Genomic DNA, 21,376 nt, shown 5'->3' with positions numbered 1-21,376 from the left:
CGTGTCTGTCGTAATAATGTTCCTAATCATTAGATTTATACGTCTCCACCAATTATTCCCCTTCTCAGATCCCGAGACCATTTAGGTACCTTGATCCTGTTCTCAACTTGACTAGGGTTGAACTTTTGTCCCAGGTCCACCTGTGCAAATGTCCTTTTCAATACATTTTTTTTCCCAGACAGCTTTACTATTCTTAACTTAGGAAATCCATTCCAGGTGGTTGACCCTGACCCTGGCCCTCCATTCATTCCAAATTCTGTTGCTGTAAAACTCTTCACCCTTCCCACTGCTCTGAATATATATTTCCTCTAATGAAGTTGAGGCTAGACAGAAGATAAACCTTTGTATTTTCACATAACTTATGTTTATAGAAAAGCTCTTCCAATAGACAAAAAGTCTTTTGAAGACGAGATGTTGACTCTCTTAATTCTGTTTGGTATTTAAACAAATCCGAAAATGAACACCTCTCTTGGAAAGTACATCTTTCTATGACTTAACCAATAGTTGCAATTTTTAACATTTTTATACTTAGAAAGGGTCAAGCGTAAGGATTTCTCAGCCATGATATTAACTACATATTGTAACTTATTCTCGGGCTTGTACTGTTACTAGAGTATTTTCAGTTCCTTTGTCCTCAAAGCAAATTTTTAAGGTGGGCAGGATCCATTTCCATTTACTTAATCATATACGCATGCAGGAGAGCTAAAGGTGGGAAACCCAGATCTCTATGGCGGGAACTTATTATTATTTTTTTAAGTCCTTTCAATGTTAGGTTGAAACAGCCTCTCCACTTTTCTCTCCCCATCTACAAATAAGGGATAATAATGTTCAATTTTGCTTACCTACCTTGAGGGAGAATTTTAGAAAAGAGTACTTTAATGTTCATAGGTTCTTTGAAGATGAAAAAGCACTCCATAATTGCTAAATTCTATGATATTTTAAAAACCCATGTCAAAGGTACTCCTTTTTCCTTATGCTTGTAACTTTGATTAATTAAAAACAATGATCCTTTCTCAACCTCACTATTTAAGTGCATTAAATACGAGGTTCCCACACAATATGTGTTTCCATGCTCTACCCAATATTATTGCCTTCCTCTTTGGACGTCCACTTCATGTTTTCTAACTTTTCACGTATTGGTAAATGGAGTGAAAATCTATTGTTTCTGGCTGGGGTGATTTCATTTCTTTGTGTGAAAACTGTACCCACATCTAGCTTTCTTCTTCTCACACTCTCTGGAGGGCTCCTGAAGCCGCCGCCAGCATCTGTGGCACTGTTTCTCCAAGGGTGGCGATCCTTCCTTTGGCATCAGGTTCCCTGGGGTGCTTGTTCAAATATAAGTGCCTGGAGATTAGACTCTCTGTGGGGTGCGCTCTGGGAATCTGCATTTAAAACAAGCTCTGCAGTTGCTGACTGAAGTGTGAGGACCACAGACTCCAAGTCCCTCATCCTTTTTTTCTTTTACGATGGAAAAATATGGCGTGAAAGTCGGAAGTGAGGTTTTGACTTAGGCAACAGTCACTGTGCTCTACGCATGGGCACCAGAGAAGGATGGAGTTCAAAGACCTGTCTCTTCCAAAAGCAGAGGATGTGAAGGGTCCTGCTTGGCCTCTTCTCAGCTCAGTGACCTGCATCCATGCCTCCTCCTGTCCCACTAAATAGGGGAGGGGTTCTTCCTTTTGTCCCAAGCTAATCCCCTTCTGTGTCACCAGCCTGTACGCGGTGACACTTGCCATGCGTTTCCCTCCAGTCGAGAGGACGAAGGGCTGCCCTGGTTTCAGTTTCTCTTTCCACCTGTGCCGTATAAGTCTTTCCCTTTCTTCTTTCATCGTCTCCTCAAAAACCTTGCACCCTTCCAGCTGCCCCACCCAACTGAGCTTCCAGAAAAAGCAGTGATCAGGTCTACAGACGGCTAATACAAATTAAAACAAACAGAGCTCCCTTTGGAATGTGAACGCAGTGCAAACAGCGGGGGCAAGTACCAGCAAAAAGCGCGTCCCTGCTATGCCGTCAGTATTTGGGAAGGGCGGTGTTGATTCTTTGCAGCTCCCTGTACGTACAGAACGACGTTTCCCGCTCCCACGCCACGCCCGGCGCGGTCTGCATTCTCTCTGCTGGGTGCACATTCCTGCCAGCTGAGTTCAGGGTTTGGCCCTAAGCTAGTGTCCCATCTCTACAGCTAATCGTGGGTTGGGCTTGGTCCTGACATCCCGGCTTCGCTCTGTAATTGTTCCCTCCTGGTCTGTGGGAAGACTGAGGCGTGGCATCTGGCCCTCCTGCACATGCAGGCCCGCGGGGAGGGACAGGGTGGCCTGCCGCTGGGCAGGTGACAAAACCACCTGCCTGAACACTCCCTGCCCTCTACCCTCCCAACCACCCAGGAATGCTGTGGGAATCCTGATTCCCAAGGGGCATGGTGTCTGTCCCTGAATGAGTCGGGGAGGCAACCGTCCTGGGAAGCCTAGAGCGGTGGGATAGGGAGGGAAGGAGGGAGACGCAAGAGGGAGGAGATATGGGGATACACGTATACGTATAGCTGATTCACTTCGTTATACAGCAGAAACTAACACCATTGTAAAGCAATTCTACTCCAATAAAGATGTTAAAAATAAAAAGCAAGTGGAAGAATTACTACTGAAGAGGACTAACTAAATAATTTCATTTCTATGAAGTTCTAGAGCATACAAAGAAAACAGGTGCTGAAAATATCTATTCAGTGGTTTCAGGGAGTTGAGAGGGGTCAGAGATAGACTGGGAAGGCCCACGAGAAGATTTTTGAGGTGACAGAAAAATTCCATATCTTTATAAGGGTGTAGGATATAAATGTATATACATTTGTCAAAAATATACAGATAAAGTTTGTGCATGTAACGTGCAAATTTTACTTTAAAATATCAAATTCAGGTCTGGAGAACTGTACAAGTTCTTGAAACTGGGTGATAAGAGCATTAGGCATGTCTGTTGTTTGTATATGTTTGAAACGACTCATAAAGCGTATTAAAAACAAGGGGAAGCAAGTGGGAGGTTCTCTTCTGGATGGACTTGAAGGGAATAAGAGCATGGACCCAGCTCAGGGGCCTGACTACACAGTGGCTCTTGCCCCGTCCCCGCTCAAGGGCTGGGTTACGCTGGTCCAGGAACCAGAGATGTTGAATATGAACGTGTTTTTTTTTATAGAACTATAGGCCAGGGAAGTATTCTTAATCCTGCAAAAATATTGCTGCCCTTGGTCAGCCACGTGACACATTTATTTTCCCAAGCTTTTTCCATATGGGAACATTAAAGCCATAGTTCTCAATAGGGACATATTTGGCAATATCTGGAGACACTTTTGGTTGTCACAACCCCGGGATGGTGGTAGTGGTGGGACTGTACCTAGTGGGCAGAGGCCAGGGACGCTGTTCAACATCCTCCAACGCACAGGAGAGTCCCCACCATAAAGAATCATCTGGTCCCAAATGTCATAGTGCCAAGACTCAGAAACCTGGGATCAAGAGAACCAACCTAGCTTTCTCTAACGCTTTCTGATGTCCCTATAAGATACACACATACACTCAAGGACAGAACGATGGCATCCGCATCTGTTAAATGCCTACTGGGTACCAGTCACTTTTCCGGTACCCTTACGACCATCACACAGAATAGGCACTGTTATCACCTTTTCATGGGAAAGGAGGTTAAGATTCAGACCCTGCCCAGGGTCACACAGCAGCTGAGAGTTGCAGCAGGAAGTTACTCCTCTGGCTGTGTGGCACCCTGCCTCAGGAACTGAAGGGTGCTGCCTGTATGCCAGAAACCATGCTGGTTGCAAGGGGCGATAACGTGCTTGCTGCTTGATCCAGTTTCGAAGCTAGCACGAATCCTTACCATACAGAGTAGCCAGGGAGAAATGGAATGAGAAATGCAGACAGCCCAGAGTGGTGTTTTATTCAAACTGTTTTGCACAGAAGTATAAAGATGGGGGGGGGGAGGAAGAAGAGTCTGAGTGGACAAATGACCAGCCCCCAGACTCCCTGAAGGAGACTAGCTCCACCTTCTTCTGTCCTAGATACTGGGACTGAATATAAATTTCATTGGAAAGCAAGGTTTCAGCTAAAAGTGTCTGAAAACCTTTGTTTCTAAAAGAACTCAAGGGGATTTTCCTGGTGGTCCAGGGGTTAAGACTCTGCGCTCCCAATGCAGGGGGTCTGGGTTCAATTTCTGGTCAGGGAACTAGACCCTGCGTGCATGCCGCAACTAAAGATCCTGCATGCCGCAACTAAGACCCGGTGCAGCCCAATAAATAAATATTAAAAAAAAAATAAAGAACTCAAGAGAAGATGAACTTACTCTTCAGAAGAAAGTTCAGGAAAGAAGTCACAAGAGAACTATAAAGTATTTTAAATGGGCTTTAAGGGTGGGTGACACGTGGACCCACCCTTAAATGAGAGAACAGAGGAAATGATGGGGCCCTTAAGGAAGAGGAGCGCGCCTGACGGAGCTCAAGGACCGGGTAGAAGAGCTGGCGGGAGAGGTAGATGGTGTCCCAAGACAGGTGATCTTGCACCCTGGGGAGTCCCTGAGGATCTGAGGCATCTGGACTTCATTTTGTAGACACTGGGAATTATTAAAGATTTGGGGGCCGAGGAAAGGGAAGGCAAATGGGATGGAGAATGGAAGACACCAGAGGTAGAGTGAGCGAGGTGGGAGTGCGTCTGTGTGGCATTTCTCATACACCAGAGGCTCACTGACTGCCCAGCAGTTCGTGCGACCAGCATCGGGTCCTCAGAAATCGGAGGGCGCATTGAGGAATTCACGTCTAAGACACTTGTTTCTTTCTAATAACTTAGCTAAGCCATTTGTACCAAATGGCATTTCAGTCGTTAGGGATTTATTTTTAAAAATGTATACACACTTGTAATTTTTATATTAATTCATTAATATGCTCATAGATACTTTTTTATTATCATTAGTTTCGTCTCCTTCTGGCCTGGTTGGCTGCTCTCTCATCTCATCTCCTGGGACCCATGCTGACTAAGATGTATCCTTCCATATTTTTCCTCTAAATCAGGTAATCACAGACTAAGTTATTTATATTTACGTATCTATATCCATCCAGGTACAGGTTTTGCATCGTTATTTTTTGGTTTTTAAATTGTGTTGTTCATAGTTTTCTGCTTTTCTTCCCTTAACAATATCTTGAAGAAATCCTCTTCCGTCATCTGGTAAGATTCTAATTCAGCTCTTTTATGCCTCATATCATGGTGCAGTGTGGAGCTGCTGTGATGAAGTTAACTGGTCTCTGCTGATGGACACTTGGGTTGCTTCTACATTTGTGTCTTTACAAACGATACTGAAATGAACATCCTGGTATGTTTTGTTAGGGAGGATAGGATAGCTTTTAAAAGTCTGCACTGGAGAGCCATGCTGCCTGGGTTGGATTCCTGGCTCTGCCATTTATTAGCTATGCTACCTTGGGCAAGTACTAAACCTCTACGGGTACCAGTTTCCTCATCTGTAAAATAGGGAGATCATAACAGGATGTGCAACTCACGTAGAGCTTTTACAAAGATACCTGGCCCATAATAAGGGCTCAATAATAGTAGCTGTTATTATAAGAGTCCTTATAGCAGTGCTTTTATTTCTATGAGAGAGATTCATGGGCCAGAGGGTATATGGGTTTAAAAGTTTTAGTATATACTGTTGATTGTGTTTTTAAAAAAGCCTATCAAAATTCATGCTTCTATTGGTGATGGAAGAGAATAAACTTTCACCCATGTCCTCCTGAAAAGAGGTAATATAATTCTTTTTAATATCTGCCAATTTGATTATTATAAAGTGATATATCATTGTTTCTTTATTTTGCTTAAATATCCCTGGTCACTGATAAAATTGAAATTCTTTTTATGGGTTTGGTGATTATTTGGATTTTTTCTTCTCTGAACAGCTTTTTTCATTTTCTTTGCTGATTTTTCTAGAGTTGTTTCTCCTCTTCTTTTCGAGGTGGAAGAGCTCTTTGAAATCTATATTGCAGATTTTCAGCCTCTGATTTTCCTGAGTTGCAAAGATTATTTTTCAAAATCAAAGCTTGCCTTTTGCCTTTATTTATGGTATTTTTGCCATAAAAATATTTTCATTTTTATATATTCAAATATATTTTCCTTTTCTTTGCTAGATTCCAGGGTTCCAACCTTGAGTGAAAAAGTCTCTACCACTCAAAGTTTCCTGAGTTTGTTTTCTGTTCTCAATAATGTTTATTTTCTAGAATATATAGTAAGTCACCCAGAGTTTTTTGAAGAAATCTTACTGTTACATTTTCTACATGTGCTTTCAAGTTGGAGAGGAATTTAACCTAATTTTTTTTTGCTTGTATATTGGCCTCATTGACTACATAGTCCATTCTTTTCCAACTGACTTGAACTGCCACCTCTGTCATATAAATCTCGTACATCCTTAGGCCTATTTCTGCATAAGGCAAGTGTTGAAAAAGAGTGTTCTCGCTAATTGTTTTGAAAGCTTTACTAGAAGTTTCTCGCAAGTTCTGAAGAAAGCTAGGTTAAGCAGTGGACATAGTCACAACCAGACATGCACATTTTATGGTGACTTCTCAGCTAATGTGTGCCCTGAGCCTCTCTAGGGCATTGCTAGGAAGGCTACTCAGATGCAGCCAGAGATGGAACCAGGGAAGCTCTTGTAGGTGCCTAGGAAGGAACCTGGGGGCTGCTATTGGGATGACGTGGCATGGGGGAGCTTATCTGACCCTTGACTCAAATGAAAACGACACACTGAGCTCTGCTCTCAGGAGGGGCCCTTGGGGGTTGAAGGGCCAGGAGACATCCGATGGAATCTCGCGATATTGTGGTTCCTACCTACTAATTTAGACTCTGCAGATATAGTAAGGGATATTTAAAGTGTGTTATCCATGACTTCTTAAGTTCCATAAAACTCTGCAATGATACTTAATACCCACTTGGCCAAACTCTAAACACGCTCCAAGAAGCCTCCCTCTCCCCTCCCCCTCCTCTTGCTAAATACCTGAAAACAGAAGATTTTTGCCACCCAGGTAGTGTCTGCTTGGAAAGAGAGAGGTCAGAGCAGGGGGTAGAAGGACAGCAGGGAGTCTGGTTCACAGTTAGCAAAGGTTCTTGGAGATTTTGGCTTGAGAGGTCCCAGGATTTCTGGTTATGATATAGGAGGGTTAGATCTGTCACCATCACTGACATGAAATGAGCAAACGGACCTTCTGGTGGTTGCACAGAAACTGATTAAACAGCATCAGATTTGAACCCTGGCTTCTGAAAATTCTTCCTACACTGATGATTATGTAAAGAGTGACTCACATCACCATGACTTCTTAAAATGATACGTGCTAATACTTAACGAACAGCGCACGTCGACACTCTGGCACTCTTCCTCAAAATAGAGAAGTTCACCTCTTTCAGTTGTTTAGTGCATCTTAGATTTGCTCTGGGAAAAGTGGCGTTCAGAATCATTGAAACAGAAAAAGAATTTCCAGTGGTGATTTCAGAGAACATCTAGTAGAACTTAAATGATGCTTGACAATGACCCGTTTTTCTGAATTACAAATATTCTGAACTAAAAATTGAAATGAGATTGAAACTCATCCATCCATCCACCCACCCTCCCTTCTTCCCTCTGTGCCTCCTGTCCTTCTTTCTTTCCTTCCTTCCACACTCATTTATTGAGTGCCAAGTTAGTGACTAGGAAAGCAAGACCTCAGTCTTTCAGGGGGAGAGACACACAGTAATGAGTTACAAGTACACAATATAAATCTATAAATACAGTTTATTTCAGAGAGCGATAAGTTCTGTCAATATAATGAATTAAGATGTTAAGTTGGAGAGTTATAAATGGCTGGGCTCTTTTAAAATGAGTGCTGAGGGAAGGCCCTTAGAGGAGATTTTTCAGCTGGAATGTGAATCTTTTCTATTCAAGCATAATGATTAGAAAATATATACATTTTGCTCTATTCATAATTTATTAGATATAAAAATAAGTTTGGAGCTTTTCACATTTATAGTTTTGTTGTTTATGCCTCCATTAAAAATAGATAAGAGGACTTCCCTGGTGGTGCAGTGGTTAAGAATCCGCCTGCCAATGCAGAGAACACGGGTTTGAGCCCTGGTCCGGGAGGATCCCACATGCCGCGGAGCACCTAAGCCCGTGTGCCACAACTACTGAGCCCACATGCCACAACTACTGAAGCCTGTGCACCTAGAGCCCGTGCTCTGCAACAAGAGAAGCCACCCCCATGAGAAGACTGTGCACCACGACAAAGAGCAGCCCCCGCTCCCCGCAACTTAGAGAAAGCCCGCGCGCAGCAACGAAGACCCAACACAGCCAAAAATAAATAAAATTAAATTAAAAAAAGAGAACTTTTGACCTGGTATTTTCATATACATCATTTTGTGCAAGTGGGAAATTTCATATACCACCACTGTCTATAATCCATCACCAAGTTTTGCTCATTTGCTCCTCCTGCTTATGAAACAGCTTTCTGTCCTAGTTTGATTCTTTATCCTCTTTTCAAAGAACTATTTCAAAGAACTGCCACTTAAATGACAACCCCATTTCCACTCCAATTCACCTACTTATAACCAGGGTTGACTTTCTAAAATACAGACCTGATCAAGACATTCCTCTACCCCCCAAAAATACATCGTCATCTTTGTGATAAAATCCAAACTCCCTGGACGCCATTAAATGCACTTCCCTGTTTGACACAAGGTGCCTTTACAGCCTTTCTCTTTCTCTTTTTTTTTTTTTTTTTTTGGCGGTACGCGGGCCTTTCACTGTTCTGGCCTCTCCCGTTGCGGAGCACAGGCTCCGGACGCGCAGGCTCAGCGGCCATGGCTCACGGGCCCAGCCGCTCCGTGGCATGTGGGATCTTCCCGGACCGGGGCACGAACCCGTGTCCCCTGCATCGGCAGGTGAACTCCCAACCACTGCGCCACCAGGGAAGCCCCTCTTTCTCTATTTTGTAGCCAAATCCAACTGACATCTGCTTGCTCACCTGCCATCCTGCTATGAATTTCGGGCCCTCTCCCTGGAAGTTTCCTCTCCCCATCTCTACCAGCCAACTAACTATTCTCACTCATTTTTAAAGCTCCTTGTACCTAATACTTATTACCATGCAATGTGATAAGTTCTATAATAGAGGTACGTATAGCATTTATCACATTGTATTGTAATTTGCCCAATTAAATATCTTGACTTTGCCTTAATGGGGGGCTAGAGCCTGACACCGGAGCCAGGTTTTCTGGGTTCCAATCCCAGCTTGGTCTGTGACTATCTCTGTGATTATGGTTATATCTGCACCTTATTTTCTTCATCTGTAAAAGCAGTATACTAAGTAGTATCTGGGCTATAGTGCTGTTAGATGAAAGTGTCTAGAACAGTGCTTGGCATGTTTAATAAGTTTTCAATGGGTGTTTCATTGTTTAGTTTTATATTAACTTCTGTATCTCCAGGGACATAAAATCAACATGCAATGGTGATTAAAAGAATAACAAGATCATCATATGAGCACCTCACTAATATGCAAATGACAATCATAATCAAAGAATGAAGATATGGAATTTGGAATATTACTTTAAGATTTCTCGGTCGGGCTTCCCTGGTGGCTCAGTGGTTGAGAGTCCGCCTGCTGATGCAGGGGACGCGGGTTCGTGCCCCGGTCCGGGAAGATCCCACATGCAGCGGAGCGGCTGGGCCCGTGAGCCATGGCCGCTGGGCCTGTGCGTCTGGAGCCTGTGCTCCGCGGCGGGAGAGGCCACAGCAGTGAGAGGCCCATGTACCACAAAAAAAAAAAAAAAAAAAAAAAAAAAAAAAGATTTCTCGGTCAAAGACACATACAATTTAGCAAATGGTAATATTTCTAGTGGATGGATTGAAAGTCCTGAATGGTAGAGGCTCCTCTGGTTACTTTCAGTCCCTGCCTTACACCCCTCATGGGTTTCCCACAGTTTTCTGTCCTGCTCTGTGACCTTGGGGACAGGCTGCTATGGGCTGCAGTAGCTGGAGATCCTGTGCCCTCTGTGCATGGTTGGCTTGGCCAATGGGACTGGAGGATGGAAGAGGGTGTTGTGCTCTTTCCTGGCCCCTCCAGGTGGGGGGCAGGGCTGCATCCATCTGTGACCACAGCTCCCTTGGGAGGCTCAACGGGGTTCCAGCTCCACCTCCTCTCTCTTACTTGGCATGAGTGTTACCCTTGCTGATTTTGACAGGGTCCTTATCAACTGGGAAAGTCAGTGGTACAAATGCTGCCATAGATGCTCCAGGTCTTTGCTCAAAACCTGCCAACCCCCGCCTTTAGCAGGAATTAACATAAATCTTTAAGTTAAAGATTTAACTTAAACTACTCCCTTGAAAAAGCCCTGCCCCTTCCCCAGTCGACTAATGCCTAAGTCTTTCCATCATTAGCCTCATTCCTGCTCCCCTTGTCTTTACTCCTAAAAATTAAATCTCCTTCCTGGTGGGTGAGAAGTTGATCTGTGAACTTAGTTCCTGCTTCTCCATTCTTTGGTTACTGAATAAAGCTTGTGCTGTGTCGTTCTCAGCTTTGGTTTCATTATTTGGTTGCTCCAACCAAAGGGAAAAAGAACCCTCCCCTGTTGCTGCAGAGAGCCTGGTGGGGCTAGGGTCCCAGCAGGGTCCATACAACTTAATTGGGTAATACAAATAAGTCATGAAACAGCAATTACACGAATTCCTTTTAGGCTGAAGTTCAAAGAAACAGATTTTTTTTCCGGTTTACTTAATGCGTGTATATAGAAATGTCACCATATTTATTCATATTAGTATCTCTCGACGCTTGACTAGGCATAAAGGGAAGGAGGTTGAATCGCTGTGCCCCGTATGCAGGCTTTTGATTTCCGGGCTGTACCCCAGGGTATGCAAAACCCACACACAGGGAGCAGGAAGCAGAGAATTTCAAGTAGCTACAGTCAAGGAGGAGCTAGCAGGAGAAGGATCTGGTGCCAGAGGCCTCTCTGCCCATCTCTGGGGTAGTGCCTGACCTGGAGGTGGCAGTGTGAGAGGGGGCGGGCACCGTGTCAGTAACAAGCTGAGTGTGGAGCTCGTGCAGAGCTCAGTGCAAAGCTCCCAGGGGACATGCGTGTTTATTGCCGACACCGTAAGGGCTTTAAAACCAGAGATGACAAATAAAAGTGCGACCTTTGAGCAATGAATTGCACATGGAAGATACGAGCCCTCTGTCTTAACGGCCCTGGTACAAGGAAGTGGCTGGTGTGGCTTGTGGAACCATTCTCACTTATGCACCCAATCGTCAATGAAATGTTATTTTGAGCACCTCAAAGTGCCAGGCCTGCCAGAGTAAAATAAGACAGACCCATCCCTGCTTTCATGGAGCTTACGCTTTAAAGGGGACACAACAGACAAAACAGAGTGTGGGACACAAAAGAAGGGCCAGTGGACAGATAAAGAACCAGAATAATAATTTACGAAATGACCTCTCCCAGCCATACGCGAGCCATGTTTCCATCCTGGGTGATGTTTAATCCTGTAAAGCGGATCAGTTTTCTCCCTGTTTATTTCTGGTCTGCAGGGCCTCTCTGCAGAGGGGAGAGGAGGGCAGGGGGCAGAAGCCACTCCCCTTCCAGGCGGACTCCTGCTCTGGCCTGTCCTGCATCAGGGACAACTTGTAGCTTTACAATGTCAAGGCTGTGACTGTGATGAGCCCTGTAATCTTCTGGTCTCTGTTTTCTTATGAGTGATGTGTTGGTCCTAGGAAGTGTCATCTTCCTCACAGCCCACGTGGATCACGGGATAAAGGGTCCCAGCGGGGAGTGAAGAAGGAAGGCGGGCCAGGCGCCTACATCTGAGATCAGCCCCAGCCTTGCCCACCCTGCCGGTGGGGAGTGGCACCCGGTTGGGCAACAGAACTGAGAACTCGGGAGTCAGGTTTCCTCAGTGGCATCGACCCCTGGCTGCAGGAACCACAGTGACAAAGCCTCAGGCAGGGGGCCTCACCACCCACTTGCTGACCACACTTTGCGTAAGGCCCGGAGCGACTTCTTTCAGGTGTTGAGCCCTCCTGCGTGCCCTTTGCCAAAATGGCCCAGCACTCAGGGGCGCTCGGTTTTCTTGTTAAATCCATTTGCCCCAAGGTGCAGGACGGCTTGTAGGAAAATACACAGAAGGAATAACTGCAGCGTTACCATCGGGTTGAGACACCCACAGCCAAGCAGGGCCTCCCATTCAAAGCCACAGCAGGCTCATACCCAGTGGCTCAAGTTCTCTCTGTGCGGCAGTGACGCCCAAAGGAAACCCTCTTCCTTCCCCCAGGACCTCTGAAGCGCTGATGAGACGAGAGTCTGACCCCACGTGAGGGTCGTGGTACCATCTGGGACCAGTGCTGGCTCTGCATCCTGGCTTTTCTGCCAGCCCAGGGCTCAGGGGACTGAGGTTCAGAGTCAGAGCCTCGGATCAGAGGGGAGGCCCCGGCTCACTTCATGACAATTCATCATCCGATGTTGAGCTAAAAGGGAGCTCTCACCTGCGTGAGCTCCGTTTAGACTGCTAGTTGCTCAGTAAGGTACCTGCCATTTTGCTTCCGGGCTACACAGCAAATATTCTCAACAGGAGTGGGAACCTCAGCGGGTGAAAGTCCTCACGTCCCTTCCTTTGCAAAGACAGAGGGTAACTAGCACTTCTGGGCCAGGTACTACGGGGCTCTGACCTTTATAAAGGATCCATCCAGAGAACTTTGCTAACTCTTAAAACATCCCTGTGGTGTCCTTCCTCCAAGCGCTGAAGTGTAACAGACATATTGACACGGACTGCTCCAGCCAGAGATGGTCAGAGACAGCAGAGTCAGGACGAAAGAAAGCAGGGGCTGGGCAGGTGGCGAGGTGCCTTCCCTGGTGGAAAGTGACTGAGCAGGCCAGGAGTCCAGCGTTTCTCCTGTGCTTTTCATCAGACCTTTGCCTGTGGCCTTCCCCTGCGTCTGTGCTGAGACATGCTGGATCCCAAGGTTTCCTCCAGAACACTGGATTCCCTTCACGCCGCCAGGGCGCTCACCCCCATGAACCTCTGCCACCATCCAAATGCAGCTCCCTTGGTCATCTGAACGATCTCCCTACCCTGGTGTCCTAAGCTCCGTCCTCCCAATCCTGGGCTCTGAACCCCTGGGGACCCCTTTCTATTGCCTGCACACCTCCCCTGGCCGCCACCTTCTCAGACTGTCTTCTTCCCCATCAGCAGGTCCTCGTCGGAGCACCTCCTTCTCTGTCCCATTCCTCCCAGGCTAAGCGCTCTGACCACTCCTTCTTCTTTTTTAAAAAAAATATTTATTTATTTATTTGGTTGTGTCGTGTCTTAGTTGTGGCTCACCGGTTCCTTAGTTGTGGCTCACCGGTTCCTTAGTTGTGGCATGCATGTGGGATCTAGTTTCCTGACCAGGGATCGAACCCGGGTCCCCTGCATTAGGAGCGTGGAGTCTTAACCACTGTGCAACCAGGGGAGTCCCTGGCCACTCCTTCTTAGCTCCCCCCAGGGACCTTTGGCTCCGCCCGTCCCTGACACATCAGCATGGGCCACCTCTCTGCGAGCTCCCATCTCCTCCCATGGCTGAGCCACTCCTGCTGTGTTGGTATCTCTCAAACTCAGTTTCCAGCCCAGCTCCCCTCCTGCTGCCCAGGGCCATATTCCAGTTACATACTAATATATCCGTGTGTATTTATAAGGGAAACTGCAAATTCTACGTGTCAAAGGGTGAATTCCTCATCCTTCCTCTAAGTATCATCTATTTCACATAACTCCCATCACACTGAATGATTCCAATCCACCGCATGGTGCAACCAGAAACTTTGAACTTATTCTATATTTCTCTCTCCCCCTCACCTCAACATTAAACCAGTGAACCAACTAGTTCAGTCTCTTCTCCCTCCGAGAAGTTCCCGAAGTCAGTCCCCTCCTCTCTCAGACCCTGCTTCTGCCTCAGTTCTGACCGTCTGTTTCTCCCCAGGATGTATCAACAGCTTCGGAGCTGGTCTCAGCTCTTTCCAGCCTTCCCGCCTCAACATTTTCCCCACATTACAGCAAGATTCACTTTTTGAAAACAGAAATCCAATGATAGCATTCTCCCTATGGGATGAGACCATCTGCCTCTCTCTTTGTCTCCAACCTCATTCCCACCACAACCCCAAAGGCCATTCTTGGCTCTGATCCATCTACACTGCTTGCCGAAGGCTCTATTCCCTCCCACGCCTTTCGAGTGTTGCTTCCAATTCGGGATCCTCAGAACGTCTTTTCTCCCCTTCTCTGCCTAGTCTCCTACTCAACCGCCCCTTAAGGCTTGGCTCGTATACCCACTCTCTCTAGAAAAAAAAAAAAAAAAAAGATGGCACAACTATCCCCTCTTTTTATGAGATCCCCTGGTTTCACTCCCCACTCCCCCATCCCTTGCCTTGGGCTGAGTGAGACATTTTCCCTTGTGACTTAATACAATTCCCAGGCTTATATATGCATCTCGGGGCGCTCTCTCTCTCTCAAACACACACACACACGCGTATTATGTATGCATAACCTGGTATTTAAGATATCGTAGTGGAATTACTGATTTACTCACATGCTCCCCCCTTGAGGGAGGAGATCTCATTCACTTCGTCTTTGTATCCTCCTAGCACATAGCACATGCTTGACTTACAATTGCTTAATTAATGAAGGTATCCCACAACACCCGGCGTAGTCCTTCCTATATGCTACGATATTTGATGAAAATATTTCCTGACTCTAATTCATGACCTTCAAGACACCATCTTAAATTTCACGCTCACAGACTAAGAGAATTAAGGGATTATATGAAGTATAATCTGTGTACATATATATTCTTGTGGCATGGGGTACGGCACTCTCCACTGCTGGAGTGAACCCTGCCTGAACGTGACTAAGTTAGATGTGGCCTTCAATTCTCATTCCTATGTCCCCTCAGTGGCCACTTCCTGCTCTGCCTGCCCCATCTACGTGTTTTTGCCTCCCAGATTTCATCATCCCCTTATTTGATAAGGTATAGGAAAAGGAACAACAAAGGGCCACATTTGCTTCTTCACCTGCGGAGAGTCAAGAGACCTACTGTAACACTTGATGCAGACACGCCTGCTTCAGCTCAAGAACTTCAGAGCTGACACATGCAGATCAGTGAAGTTAGAACACACTCTCGCACCATACACAAAAATAAACTCAAAATGGCTTAAAGACTTAAATACAAGACATGACACCATAAGTTCTTAGAAGAGACCATAGGCAAACATTCTCTGACATAAATCGTACCAATGTTTTCTTAGGCTAGTCTCCCAAGGCAATAGAAATAAAAGCAAAAATAAACAAATGGGACCTAATCAAACTTACAAGCTTTTGCACAGCAAAGGAAACCATAAACAAAATGAAAAGACAATCTATGGACCGGGAGAAAATATTTGCAAATGATGTGACCAATAAAGGCTTAATTTCCAAAATATACAAACAGCTCATACAACTCAATAACAAAAAAGCAAACAACCCAATAAAAAAATGGGCAGAAGACCTAAAGAGACATTTCTCCAAAGAAGACATCCAGATGGCCAGTAGGCATATGAAAAGATGCTCAATATCACTAATTATTAGAGAAATGCAAGTCAAAACTACAATGAAGTACCACCTCACGATGGTCAGAATGGCCATCATTAAAAAATCTACAAATAACAAATGCTGGATGGGGTGTGGAGAGAAGGGAACCCTCCTACACTGTTGGTGGGAATGTAAGTTGGTGCAGCCACTATGGAGAACAGTATGGAGGTTGCTCAGAAGACTAAAAATAGAACTACCGTATGATCCAGCAATCCCACTGCTGGGCATATACCTGGACAAAACTATAATTCAAAAAGATACATGCACCCTTATGTTCATAGCACACTATTTACAATAACCAAGACATGGAAACAACCTAAATGTCCATCAACAGATGAATGGAAAAAGAATATGTGGTACACACACGTGCACGCGCGCGCACACACACACACACACACACACACACATATATACATACAATGGAATACTACTCAGCCATAAAAAAGAACGAAATAATGCCATTTGCAGCAACATGGATGGACCTAGAGATTATCATACTAAATGAAGTAAGTCAGAAAGAGACAAATACCATATGATATCACTTATATGTGGAATCTAAAATATAACACAAATGAACATATCTACGAAACAGAAACAGACTCACAGACATACAGAACAGATTTGTGGTTGCCAAGGGGGAGAGTTGGAGGGGGTGGGATGGATTGGGAATTTGAGATTAGCAGATGCAAACTATTATATATAGAATAGATAAAAGGTAAACAGCAAGGTCTTACTGTATTGCACAGGGAACTATATTCAATATCCTATGATAAACCATAATGGAAAAGAATATGAAAAAGAAAAAAATATAGATCTGAATCACTTGGCTGTAAAGCAGAAATTAACACAATGTTGTAAATCAACTATACTTCAATAAAATAAATTCTAAAAAATGAAAAAAAAACGAAAAAAGAACTTCAAAGCTGAGAGTGTTTGGAGAGAGAGGTCATGGGCTGTAGCTGGCAGCCGTAGCAGAGGTGGGTGGTTCTGTTGCCATAAAACCAAAATATGGGGATTTGGGCCATACGCCCAGCAGGCCCAGGTGTTACCCGAGAAGCACCCTTCACCAGCAGCCCCATGACGCATCATCAATAAGCAATGTCAGACAAAAACCCACATCAGCAGTTTCCGAGACTTGTTTCCCTCCTCATGGCAGAAGGTCCTGCAGTGAAGTCAGGGGTACTTTTCGAGTCAGGTGTGGTGGTGACACAGTAGGAAAGTGCAGGCATCCCAGGTGTCCCATGCAGCATTCTGGAGACTTCTAACACCCATATCTGAGGTATCTCACCCACAGAACTACACAGAATTGACTGATACTGATCTTCTTACTCATTTCAGTAAGTAGCAACTGATGTCTCAAGAAGAGGACCAAAGAGATATTGGATTTTCAAGTCAGAAGGATGCTGAGAGATCATCTGACCCAACAGACTTATTTTACAGGAAGATGCAGAAGCTGATGGCCACAGTGTGAAAGCCATTGGTCCAAATCAGAGAATTTCCTACAAATACCTTCAAGAAGCCTCTGCAGGGGACTCTTAGGATTTTAGTAGAATGATCAACATTCGGAACCTATGTCTACTTACCTTCGCATCTCCTCAGAAGGCAATGACAGTATCTTATATCAATTTGCAGTTGATAGGAAATTTGTATGTCTTTAGTAATTTATTTTGTATTCTGAGTGAAGACTGGCAGAGAACCTTCGCTCTAGTGCCTTGTTATTCACTCCCATCAGCCCTCATGATATCGGGCCGCTGCTCCAAACACAGTGGCCCTCAAGAAACACCACTGTCTTCTGACTAAGGAAGACCAGAACTTTCCAACACGAGAAAGTAAAAATTCCAGCTCTTACCATTCAAGATGGTTTTCTACAAACGCAGACATGGGGCTGATCTGCACGGTGTAGGTGTCATTGGCGGAGTACTCGAAGAGTCCATAGTAAGGGTTGAAGAGCTCCTGAGACAAAAGGAAGAAGAACTCTCGCGAAGGACCACTGTAGTCCAGGCTGCAAAGGAAGCAGAGGCCCGGGAAGCTCATTACGTGCGAGAGGCGGGGGACCTGTCCCTAGGCAGGGGCTGGCTTGCCCTTTCAGAGTCAGTGCTAGGAAAGCAGAGAGCAGCCTCTGCTCTTTACAGTGGATCCCAAGGGAAGTATAATTTGCTGTAGAAAATGAGAATGCAGTGATTGGTTTGGGGATGATGTCCTTACTAGATGGCCATGCATCAATGCTATGGCAGTGTTCCTTAACCTTTGTCCTCAATCATATCATACCTTTTGGATAAAACACACAACTGGCCCATTCAAAACCGGGACTTCATTGTGGGAGGTACAAAAGAATTTCCTGTGATGGTGCATGTGTGCATGTGTATAAATTGAAAACACTTTCAAATCCATTCTGCTGTGCCCTCCGGGGTGGGCTTGCCCTCCACGGTTGAGATGGTTTGCCAAGAAATCACTGAAATTATATGAAAAATTCGGTATGTAGTTACATACGTGCGCTCTTGGCGGAAGAGTTCTTTGATCAGAAACTCAGAAGGGTACCCACATGAGAAAGTAAAGATGCAGTAGTTTAGGTCTGTATTTTTGGCATATACTTTGACCATGTGACCTCAGACTCTAGAACATGCCAATCATCTTAGGCTTTTAGAGAACATGAAACCTAAAGATTGGCAACACCTGGAGAGAAAGGCCTCCTGGGAGGACATGATCAGAATCACCTTGGGGCAAAGGCTTAGAGACATCCTGCTCCTTCTTGAGAAGAATCACCCAGGATCTGGGGTCTCTGGTCTACCCACACTAAGGTCTCCATAAAAGTGCTGGTGCCTCACCCCTCCTCTCCAACAAAGGTGATGTAGAGCTTGTTTCGCTGGAGCTCCTTCCGGGAATAGGCCATAACCTGATTGAAGGTTCCCTCCAACAGGTGGTCTCGCCGAATGATGAGCCTGGAAAGGAGAAGAAGTCATGTGGGTGGTGAGCGGGTGCTCGGGCTCCGACGTTAGGGAGTGTTCTAGGCGAGCTGTGGGGACCCGGGCTGATGGTCTCATTGCCCAGCCTCTCCAACAAGGTATAGATTCCGTCAGTTCAGCTATGGCCTTATGTTGACACTCTTTTCAAAACCATGAAAACACAAGGACAACGTGCACTTTCATAATGGGACACATTCCATCACGTTGGACTACCTTCAGGATTCTTGTTTTTTATTTATTTTTGTTTTTTTGCGGTACGCGGGCCTCTCACTGTTGTGGCCTCTCCCGTCATGGAGCACAGGCTCCGGACGCGCTGGCTCAGTGGCCGTGGCTCACAGGCCTAGCCACTCTGCGGCATGTGCGATCTTCCCGGACCGGGGCACGAACCCGTGTCTCCTGCATCGGCAGGCGGACTCTCAACCACTGCGCCACCAGGGAAGCCCTAGGATTCTTTTTGATCAATTCCAAAAAGAATCTCTTAAGTTGGATTCCTGAGTTTGGGTTTGGCTTTTCAAGATGAAAATAATAAACCCAAAGTGGAAAAGACCACAACTCTTTACTTAGATCCGAAGATCAAAGCTATTTGACTAACGAGTAGGTAAATTTGTCCCAAGAATGTGTAAAGGGAAACATATGATTTTTTAATTTAGTTCAAGATACCTTGTTTTCTGTAAAGGTCTACCATTGATTTTATACACGGTTTTGTTTGAAATCTACTTTTCTTTCTCCCTCTCCTTCCCTTCTCTTCTCTTCCTGCCTCCCTTCCAATTTCTTAACTTCCTTTCTTCTTTCTTTCCAACTTCCTAACGTTTTCTTTCCTCCCTTCTATGAACATGACTGATACTACACCATGGCATCCAATCTCCAAACACATATTACCAAGTTATAGGCGAGAAAAGGATAGAAACATCTACCATCTGAGTTCAGTGCCACGCACTGGAGCACTCACTTAATTTTCCCTGGACCCTGACCAAATCCTTTGGCTTCCAGTTTTCGGTAGAAATTGCGGAGCTTGGCCTCAAAGTCTCTCCTGTAGGGTGAAGGGGCTCTCGCGCTGGCTCTCTGTAAACCTGCATAGAGAAGCACACAGGCTGAAGGTCATCATCGTTTACTGAAGAACAAATATGCAGGGCAACGGAGGAGAAAGGGCCAACCAGAGGCACAGTCCTGCATCTTCGTGTTTTACTTCTCCAAGACGTTTCCCTTCATTGCTGTCACTCCCTCAGTTACTTTTATAATAAACAGGTATAATATAATAAAGAGAAAACTGAATTCTGAGGACAGTAGATATTTATGTCTTCCACGCCATTTCAAGTTGCATTTCTCTTCAGAACACCTCGATGAGCATATGTCTTGGTTTAAGTTATGCCTGAATATCCTAAAACAACATACATCAAACTAGACTCTTACGTTACTATATTATAAGAAGTGGTTGTAACTATAATGAAGCAACTAGGATTGTAATATAAGTGTACTTTGTACTTCTCTAACTATATTGACGCTAAAATAAATATATATGTCCATTAGGCCCCAGAGCATGCAGGAGTTTATATCAGGTTACCTTGCACTATAAAAGCAAAATTAATAACAATAATATTATTATTGTTTACTCTTATATAATAACAATAATTATTATAATTATTATTATAATTATTATAAAATATTATAATTATAATATTATTATATATTATTATATAATTATATATTATAATTATAATAATAATTCCTTACTCTTTACAGAAGAGAGTGTTTGTATCACTTAGAGTGCTTTGTAGATGCTTTATCATCTTTATATACCTTTTAATGAAAAAAGGAATGGAAAAAATAACATTCTTCTCTAAGTTTCGCAGATGGCTATGATCATGGTTTGCCCCTTCAATAACTATTTATTAGTTTATATTCCAGGTACTGAATTTATAATCTAGATAAAACTGATACAACCAAACTCACAGAAATGAGAATATTATTATAAGTTGAGATGATTCCTACCCATGAAGGAAAGGAACTTAGTTCTTTGAGGTCACAGAATACTCTGGCCAAGTTCAGGAAGGCTTCCCTGGGGAATAGCTGAAGGATAAGTAGGCATGAATTAGATTGAGTGAGTTAGGAAGGGCTTCCACTTAACTTAAGAGAAGAGATGAGCTGGGAGAAGAGCAATCTAGGTAGAGGACCAGCACATGCAAAGGTACCGTGGCAGGATGGAAAATGGTGCTCCAGTCTATCTGGAGCATAGGGTGTGAGGACCAGAGTGATGCAAAACAAGGCTTGAGAGGTGGGCGGGAGACAGATCAAACAGGATAAGGTACACTGTATTAAGCAATTTTGTTTCATGTTAAGCACAACAGGAAAGCCGTTGTGTGGGGACCAACGTGATGTGTCTTGAGTTATGAAAACCTTTGTCTTTCTGCAGTAGAGAGAAAACACCGGAGAGGCCCAGAGTGGATTTAGACAGCCTGCATTGCACTAGGGTGGTGTCAGTGGAGATGAGAAATGGGACTACATCGAAAAAAAAAAAAGAAGAAGAAGAAGATAGATTGGAGATGTGTTTAGGAGGCAATGAACTGGATATTGGTAGTGAGGCCCAGGTGGGTTTCAGACATCATAATGGAATGGCCTGTGGTGACATTCACTGAGATGGGGACAAATGGAAGAAGCACAGATGGGTGAGATCACGAGCTTGGTCTTTGACGGCAGTACGTTTGAATGCTTGATTGGAAAAAGACACAGCTTGAGAGAGAGGAGAAAAAAACCTGGCACAGAGTCTTGAGGATGGTTGGAAGGGAAGG

General features: G+C 44.6%; 1 protein-coding gene across 1 annotated transcript in view; it reads right to left on the bottom strand.

Annotated features, from left to right (window-relative positions):
- HECW1 (HECT, C2 and WW domain containing E3 ubiquitin protein ligase 1) overlaps window positions 1-21,376 on the bottom strand; it is a 260,620-nt gene that overhangs the window by 37,680 nt on the left and 201,564 nt on the right. Inside the window, exons 19-21 of the mRNA XM_027123988.1 lie at window positions 19,540-19,660; window positions 18,453-18,566; window positions 17,477-17,629 (exon numbers count right to left, since the gene is read on the bottom strand). Coding sequence (XP_026979789.1) covers window positions 17,477-17,629; window positions 18,453-18,566; window positions 19,540-19,660 — 388 coding nt within the window. The remainder of the gene's footprint in view (window positions 1-17,476; window positions 17,630-18,452; window positions 18,567-19,539; window positions 19,661-21,376) is intronic.

The sequence above is a fragment of the Aethalodelphis obliquidens genome, unplaced genomic scaffold, assembly GCF_003676395.1.
Source record: "Aethalodelphis obliquidens isolate GAN/ISIS:26980383/991018 unplaced genomic scaffold, ASM367639v1 scaffold27, whole genome shotgun sequence".
NCBI lineage: Eukaryota > Metazoa > Chordata > Mammalia > Artiodactyla > Delphinidae > Aethalodelphis > Aethalodelphis obliquidens.
This window is presented reverse-complemented; position numbering and strand designations above follow the sequence as displayed.